Raw genomic sequence first — 8,837 nt, forward strand, 5'->3', positions numbered from 1 at the left:
GGCCCTCTTTTGCCAATCGTCCAGAATGCGTTTCCAGTTTGCTTGAGTTGACTCTCAGTTTACTTTGTTTGAGAGACGAGCTAAAGGTCAATTCTCCTGTTCAAGTACCATTCCACAACATAGTGAGTTTTCCTCTCTACTCACTCGATGCCTCTCGGATCACTACAAGTTTTGCATTTTAAACCGAATCACTATTTAATTTCCCTCAAATTTGTAATGCCATCGAGGTGACTGTTGTAGGAAAGAGGCAAAAATCACCCTGAACACAGACTATATCTTTCCCGAAGATGTTGAGGAAACGTAGCATTTGAGTGCATAGAAACTTCTCATTTGACTGACACAGGATCAACTCAATGTACATTCGGCAGAACTCGTCATATTCGCAGCAACAGAAACTGACTTCTATGGTCACCTGGGAGAAGAAAAGCAACTATGATGCTGTGAGAAGACTGACTTGGATTCACAATTACAATCAAGACAGACGTAGGAAGTCGCCGGCTATGGGTGGTCATTGCACTGGTGAAAAGCAGGGCCACAATCCTGCAGATTGGCGCTGATCGAGAACCGGAACCATCTCCTTTTCTCTGCATACCTAAGGCAGGGCTCTAGAACAAGCCCGATCATCACCGCCACAAGGCTGAGACCCATGACCTTGTTTGGTGCGAGAGCCACGACCACGAGGAGAAGCATGGTTGGGGGTATGCACATGAGAATCGACCCAACTGTCCCGACCGGGATCCTGTAAGGCCTAGAAGCCGTGGGGTGCTTCACCCTCAACTTCACAAAGGCCACAAACTCCATGATCATCCCAAAGCAGTACAAGAAATTCTCTGCGGCCACGATTTCCTGGAAGCTCAACCACGAGAGCATGATGACACCTGAGGCTGAGAATAATATCCCAAAGAGTGGAGTCCCATAGCAGGATCGCTTGGCGAAGAACTCGGGAAGCATCCCTCGCTCTGCCATGCCAAGCAACTGGAATGAATCACTGCTCATCTCGGCCATGAACATCCCCGTGTTGGAGAGAGCGGAAGCAGCTTGGACCCAACTCCGCAGCCAGACACCTCCAAGGATCTTGGCAATGTCTGAGAAGTACCCATCAGACCACAACTTGCGCTCAACTGGGATGGCTCCAGTCCCAATCAGGAGAGGGAAGAAGTACCCGAGGACGACCAAGATGAGAGCGTAAAACAGAGCTCTCGGGAGGGTTTTGCTCGGGTTATCTACTTCGCCAGTGAGAGTACTGATGGAGTCCCAATAATTGAGGTTCCAAAAGAGAGTGTTTAAGTATAACCCCCAATTGACATTGTCGAGATCTACCATCAACCACCTTGAAGGTTTCAGATCAGGAATGGCCACCAGTCCCATGACCACAAAAGGAAGAAGGGATATCACTCCCAACAGTATAGCAACCCAACCCACTATTGTCAAACCCCGGTAATTCATATAAGTCAGTGCAAGAGTCAGTACAAGCACAGCTACAGTTCTAGGAAAACCACCTTCGAGATCTGGGACTGCCGATTTAAGATAGTCCAAGAAGAGAACTGGGTACAGCGCATTGTCGATTACGCCACTCAGCCATTTCATCCAGCCCTGTTGGAAGCCCCAATAAGGCCCCAAAGCCGATGAAACCCAAACTACATAGCCTCCATTTTCAGGAAACATCGTGCCCATCTCTGCAGTAATCAGAGCCTCGGGGATGCTCCATATAAGTGGGAATATCAAGAAACCAAGGAGGGCTAAAAGGGGACCTGCTGCTTTCACGCTGTCCTCTACACCAAATGGACCGCCAGAGACTTCATAAAAGATAAGGAAAACAAGAGGTATGATTGAAACCTTTTGAAATTTCTCCAATTTTGGGGACGATTCGCCCCCCAAAGCTGTGTACTCTGAGGCGCCGCTGTGTCCTGGCATCGGAGAAGTTTGCTTTGTAGTTGGATTTCTCTGTTTCTGCAAGCAAGATTAACGAATATTGAAGGTCTTGCAGTACATATTTAGCATCGTTATCCACGCATTTGCTCTTCCATTCATCAATCATATACAAATCATGGTTGTGATGAAGCTGCTTCTCAATACAGAGACTTGCTATGCTAATATACTGCGGTACACTACCAAGCTCCTTCTTTTCTCACTTTCTTCAACTATGAGCTGGTTCACATTTAAGGAAATTTTGGGTGATGCTTACTCATTGAAACAACACAAATAGGGAAGAGAAATGCAGCCAAGCAGAGCGCATTTTATCAGCTAAAGAAACAAACCCCTTTGCTACTTTTAGGCCAAAAAGAAAGGAAACCCATTTGGCGGCACAAAATCGAGCACCTGAATCTTCTTCCTTTGCACAAAAAAGAGATCAATTTTAAACATAAACGCTGAAAAGCAGAAGAGAAGGGCTTTCCCTTCAGCAACCCCAATACCCAAAGAACCAAACCAGATACCAAAGAACAATCACCTCTTGATTCGTGTTGCCAAAGCCAGCAAAATCAGACCTCAGGAGGCGATCGCAAAACTAACGGCGAACATGCGGTCGAACGAACGAACGAGAAGATAAAAATGCAGCTAATGACATCAACGTTACTGACCATTGAAGGAGAAGGAGAAGAGGTGGAGAGAGAGAGAGAGAGAGAGAGAGAGCTGCAGCAGCAAGAAGAAGGAGTGGCGATGAACAACCAAGCGACAAGTGTTAACGATGCGAGGAAAAGCAAATGCGAGAGATCCCAACACGTGCCCCTGGGGGACCGAGCCCCCCTCACGTGCACAAGCCCCACACGCGCCAACCGCGATAGCGGACCCGCTCCTCGAACCCCAATCCCGCGAAGCAACGAGCGACGAGCGACGTTCAAGAGTTCAGCTTTATCAGGAGGGAAGGAGAGAAGAAACGCCGAAAGAGCCAGTCCGTCGGGAGAGAAGGAATGAAAGTCGCTGACTTCATTTTTAAAATGCTCCGCCGACATCGACGAGTGCTTTTTAACGAGACGGTCGTGGCGCTTCTTTCCCTCCCCTCATTCCGCTCCAATCAATCGTCCCAAAGTCAAAACACTCTTCTTTTATGTTCATTTCGGCCCCGCCCCCGGTTCGCTCAATGCCTCAGGCGCGTGCAACCAACCACTCTCCCCTGCTGTATCACCAGATTCACCGCCCGGTTCACCTTATATTCTACCATTCTCACTGCACAACTTACACTCTTGTCTCTCTCTCTGTCTTTGTTTCTCTCTCTCGTCCGTCATCATCATCCTCAGCCAAATAAAAAAAAGGGAACTTTATTTATTGAATCTTCTCCTCCTTGTAGGCTCCTCTCACTTACTCACCCCTGCTAATCACAAATCTTTAATTACTCCTTTCTCTCCTCTCCGCGAAGATTTGGGTCGCCCGAAATCTTTTCAATTAGGAAGCGATCTCTCTCTGTCTCTGTAAAGCGCCGAGTTTTAAATGGATCCTTCCATATCCACCAAGACCCACCAGCCCTCCCCACTCGACCACTCCTTCCTCTGCCACAACGGCTTCGCCGCCGCCGCCGCCGCCGCCCCCGCCGCTCGAGGTCTCCGACATCGAGATGATCGCCTTCCAGTCCGTGGCGTACACCAGCCTCCGCGACCTCCTCCCCGCGTCCCCGCCCCACCCGTCGGTCGCCTCCCCGACCAACAACTCCAGCTGGTACGAGATCCCCATCAAGAACCCGCTCGTCAAGCACGCCGCCCTCGCCTACCTCCAGCCCATGTCGTCGCCGCCGGAGGTCGGCGACAAGGGCCTCCTCGGCAGGCTCAAGGACAGCTGCGGGTGCTTCTGCTGGCTCGGCGACATCCTGTCGCGGGTCCTCCAGGAGGTCTTCGGGAGCTTTGTCTGCGACGACGACAGAGGGTGGTACGAGTACGTCGAGGACGACGAGGACGATGAAGACACAGAGAAAGTCGACTGAGCAAGGTTCTGTCTTTCCCTTCTGTGTGTTTTTTTTTTTTTTTTTTTTTTTTTTTGGGATCGCCAGGAGGGAGTTTCTATAGGTTTGACTGGTAGGTGAGACGAAATTTGTACATCAATAGTGAAAGATTTTCTTTCGGTGGATTCTTTTGTAAGTAATTAAGAAGTTGCATACAGAAAATAAATAAATTTGTTCTCATTCGGGTTGCCCTGTTGGTGGGCTGGTTCTGTTCGTCTGCTTCTGGCCGACACCGGTGGTGAGCTGTAAGCATTTCGCGCCATCGTCGCCGCTCGTCCATTAAAATACATTGCGGGTCAAATTTCTTAAGGAAGGAGTTTCGGATTTCGATCGAATCATCAATTTTATATCACGTAAAACGATCTCACCTCGGACCTACAGGCTACAGGTGTTTCACAACCGAAAACTGACTCCATAGATTTGGCTTCCACGTCACCGTGCGCCTGGTTTGTCTGTCCGACTTCTTAATTGTATTGGCCCCCCAGAAAATCACAACCACAACAAGGACTCGTATTTCGTGTTCCGGACAGAAAGCTGACGCCCGCAAGAGCGTATCTGGCCAGCAGGAGGAGCGTTGAGAAAAAGAGTCGGTCAACACATTTTGACTTCCGTCGTTCCGCCTGGCGTCCCGGAAGTTCTGGTGAAGGAGGGAGGAGGCCCCGTTGAACGGACCCGTGAGAGTCGAATTAAAGCAGTTGGTGGCGTTAAAGAAAAAAAAAACTAAAAAATGCGAGCGTCCACGCGCCCCGGGGAGCGTGCGGTTGCAGAGTTTATCCTCGTCCTCTTCTCTTTACGATGGTGAGAAAAGGACCAAACGTCGTGAGCGGCAGCGTAGTTGATCCGTCTCTCTCAACGGCCGAAATCACGTACGGGTTAAATCGGTTAAGTCTGTTCCTAGAGCGCTTAATCATTTGTCTGTTCTGTCGACCTGTTTTGTAAGCGTGTAGCATTCTTGAGAAAGACAGTAGAATTCTCAATGGGAGAAAAAGGGGGGGAAGTTCCGTGTTCGCGCCAGGCACGGCCCGTGTCCCAGGCGGAGTCGCGTGAGGGTTGGTTTCCTGGAACGAGGAATCTGTCGCTGTCCCCATTGACAAAATACCACTCGGCTGTCTGTCTCTCGAGCGTCCACTGACAGTTTGGTGTTTGAAAGATGGGACGGACGGGCGGACAGAGACAGCCCATGTTCGATTGAATCAAGGGCGTGAGGAAAGGGCAAAAGGGGGCCGAGGCTAGCGGGATTCGTTCGTGGGCTTCATGGTCCTGGCGGGCACGTGGAGTCCCAGGATGATGCTAGGCCCGACCATGAGTGGTTGGGTTGCCTGTTGAGAAAATATTGCGTACAACTTTTGCATCGTCCCTCCCCATTAATTGCTCCCTCCTCGTTAATTGCTGCCCTTCTCCCTCCATTAGCATGACAACCCCCCCTTCCTAAAAACTCTCTTCTGCATCTTCTTAGAATAAGAAGCCTGCTCCCATTTTTTTTCAAAATACTCTCCCTCCCTCTCGCCCCAAAAAGCCCTGCCGATCGCCTCTCGAGCTCTGACCCGCCGTCTTCGGCACGTCGCCTCCGCCTCCGTTGTCACCTTCAGGAGCCACTTTCTCTTCGTCGCTCCCAATAGCCCTACCGATGGCATCCCGGGCTCCGCCACGTCGCCTCTGCCGCTGCCACCTCCAGGAGCCACTTCCACTCTCTCGCCCCTAAGCGCCCCCACCGGTCGCATCCCGAGCTCATATCCACCTCCCCCGTGGCATTTTGGGTTTACCACATGACTGAGTTGAGCGTTCTCCTTCCTGTGTTTTCATTCTCTTCATGGAGGAAGATGAGATGAAGTCTAGATGAATCGGAAACACATGGACTTGTGAACTTTTATTTGTATTTGCCATGATGAACGAGTAAAAACTTAAGCCAGCAGCATAATATTTGCAACTAAGTGAAAACTACATACGAATTGGAAACAATATCTCTGAAAATGAAAGACAAAACAAAAGACTTCTAGTAAACCAAAAACGTTCCACGTGCATGTAAAGTGGTTTTGTATAGTCCCGTGACCATTACTTAAATTGAGAAAAGTTTCTCTTTTTCGCAAATTGGATGTTGCAAGTCCTGCTGTGGATTCGGCGTTCTTTAAGATTTGTGTTTACCTTGTTTCCAATGGTCACAATTGCGTTAAAAAAATTACAGTCACGGAAACATGGGACTATAGGCGGACATGAAAGATGTGAAGAAGCAGCTGCGAAGAAAGGAAATTCCAATGAACGAGCAAATATGTTGGTGTTGTAGAATTGCATTGTGCCACTAATCCAACTCTTACCAACTGAGAGTTAAGGATCAAACCATCAGATTCAAGAGAAAAAGTAAATGAAAACTCATCGGGACATAAAAGAACTGCACTCAGAAGCCGCTTAAGAAGTAAAAATGAAGTAATGACACCCTTTCTATCCATTGACATGAACTCACACGAGCGAGAATCTTGTTCTCGACGAGAGCAATGGAAGTTCCAAAAAAAGGGAAAATCATCACGAATTCTCGAGACAAGATTTAGCTATAGACATTTGTACATGCAAAAAGAAAGAAAAGAAGAAAAGTCCCAGCTAAAGCCAAATATCATTCATGGTGGGGAGCTACTCCAAGGGAGCAATGTGCGGTGCTTCCGCAGAGCAAGGATGGACATGGGCCTTCCCGAACGCCCGAGATAGAAACAACCTCCCCCTCCTCCACTCGTTGTCCTCTCCTTCTCGTGATCGCCCAACAGCACAGCCATCTTCTCCTTCATCTTCTCCTTGTAAAGCCTTCGCGTCACGTACGCCCCCGCGAGGCTTGCGCCCAACTGATAAACCCCGCACTCGACATTTACCTTCCTTCCGAACCCGAAGAACTTTTTCCCGAGGATTGTAGCAGGTCGCGATGAGAGGGTGTTATATATAGAGAGCGGAATAGAGATGCGCTCCGGCGGCCGGGGGGTGGCGAGAAGGCGACTCCTATTTTGCCTCTCGCGGGCGCTTTGCGTGGTCGGGACATTTTCCTCTGCGCTTTGCCTCCAAACTTGGGTAGCAAGGCAAAAAAGGACGCCAAGGAGGAGTAGGCAGAGGCGACGTGGCAAAGGCGAATATGAGCTCGGGATGCGACCGGCGGGGATGCTTAGGGGCGAGAGAGAAAGAGAGAGGAAGTGGTTCCTGGAGGTGGTAGCGGCGGAGGCGACGTGGCGGAGGCGTCTGATCTGAGTGCCGGATGCCATCGGCGGGGGCTATTGGGAGCGACGGAGGGAAAGTGGCTCCTGAAGGCGACAGGGAAAGCGGAGGCGACGTGCCGGAGATGGCGAGGCTTTTGGGAGCGAGAGGGGAGGAGAATATTTTGAGAAAAAGAGAGCAAGTAGGCTTCTTTTTCTCGGAAGATGCAGAAGAGAGGATAGAGAGTGCCCTCTAGTTGAAGAGAGAGAGAGTTGCCGGGGGAGGTTCACGTGAATGGAGGGGGAAGAGCAGCAATTAATGAGGAGAGAGGATGCCAAAGTTTGACTGATGGACATCATATGTACGGCCTAATGGAGTGGGACCCACACTGACACGTGTCGCGTTCCCACTGCCTTCCTATTTGCCACGCTGGAACATGAAACGTACGCAATATTTTCTTTTGCCAGCTAGGTCTATTCATCTTTTAAAGTTTTAAGGCAAGAGGTCCATTTGCCCATTGAGCAGGGTCAAACTCTAAACTTCAAGGAAAATTATACGTCTTTGAATTTGGTTCAATGTGAAGTATTATTCTTGAACATTTAATTTTTGTTTGATATGATCAATGGATTATTGATAAATGTATAACTTAGTTCTTTTGTTTGCTCAAATGATAAACCAGACTTTATTTGTAGATGTGGATATTTATATACTGCGTTGGATTTTTAAAAATAGTTAGCTTGTATGTCCATCTTTTCATCAATCTAATTTAGAAAAGGGGGAAAAACTTGGGACATTAAAATGTCTGTCATTATTTGTTGATGTGGATTGTTATCATGATTTAAAGTGAACATTTATTTGAATGACTCATGTATAACTTTTTTTTCTTTTTTGTCTATCATGCAAACTTGATGGAGTACAAGTCACGTCAATAGATTTCGTTAACTTAAATTAACAAGAAAATGACATTAAATATTTTCATATGATTTATGAACTAGATCAAATATGTATCAATAGTTCAAAGATCAAACTAAACAAAATAAAAGTTTGGAGATGACATTACATAGTAAATTAAAGTTCAAAATCATTTATATCGTTTTCTCCCATAATATAAGAGGCTCATCTACACATATTTCTTTCTCCATTTAAGTGTGAGTGAACCTAAATAAGGCTGCCCAGTACAAGGGCAAGAACAACCGACAACCATTCGAAACGAATTGTTGGACCAGTCGAGGTGAAAGAATTTCTGATGTCATTTCATTAGGCCATCGACCCTAGGGATGTCAAAATGGGTCATGGACTCATTTTTGGACTCATATTTTCTTAATATGGATTGCATATGGGTTAGAAGTTTTAAAAAACCCAACTAAAATTGGGTAAAAAAAATGAGTCTAATTTAAATGGGTCACAATTTAAATGGGTCGAAAATGAGTCAGAATTTGTGACCAATTTTCCACCCATTTACACGGCCCACCCATGACCCACTTCATCTCTGTAGACGAACGGAATGGCAGATACATGATACTCATTTTCCACTCCGGTGACCGAAAGGTATCAATCGGCCACTCACCTATGTTGCTCCTCCGCCACTCACCTCTGCAGACGTTTGGGTGCTTGGGTGTGCGGTGGTGGAGATGGCAATGGGGAGGCTGGCGACGGCCATAGGCGAGCTTCGCCTCGTCGGGATTGGGAGAGCAGCGAGCTTGCTAGCCTTGGTGGAGCCGGAGCTCGTCAACCACGA

The 8,837-nt window shown here is 48.0% G+C and overlaps 1 protein-coding gene across 3 annotated transcripts; it reads right to left on the reverse strand.

The window, feature by feature from the left end:
* Positions 1-275: 275 nt before the first annotated feature.
* LOC104418981 (probable polyamine transporter At1g31830) lies at positions 276-2,977 on the reverse strand. Of its 3 annotated transcripts, XM_039311737.1 has the most exons (3): positions 2,580-2,977; positions 1,752-1,950; positions 276-1,676 (listed from the first exon to the last, which is right to left on the reverse strand). In XM_039311737.1, the coding sequence occupies exons 1-3, from the start codon at positions 2,949-2,951 to the stop codon at positions 499-501; spliced, it is 1,749 nt and encodes a 582-aa protein (XP_039167671.1). In that variant the 5' UTR covers positions 2,952-2,977; the 3' UTR covers positions 276-498. The 3 variants fall into 3 exon arrangements, with proteins under 3 accessions (XP_039167671.1, XP_010028769.2, XP_010028770.2); XM_010030467.3 differs by having other exon boundaries at positions 276-1,950; XM_010030468.3 differs by having other exon boundaries at positions 276-1,950; positions 2,450-2,706.
* Between the last annotated feature and the right edge of the window lie 5,860 nt (positions 2,978-8,837).

The sequence above is a fragment of the Eucalyptus grandis genome, chromosome 4, assembly GCF_016545825.1.
Source record: "Eucalyptus grandis isolate ANBG69807.140 chromosome 4, ASM1654582v1, whole genome shotgun sequence".
NCBI lineage: Eukaryota > Viridiplantae > Streptophyta > Magnoliopsida > Myrtales > Myrtaceae > Eucalyptus > Eucalyptus grandis.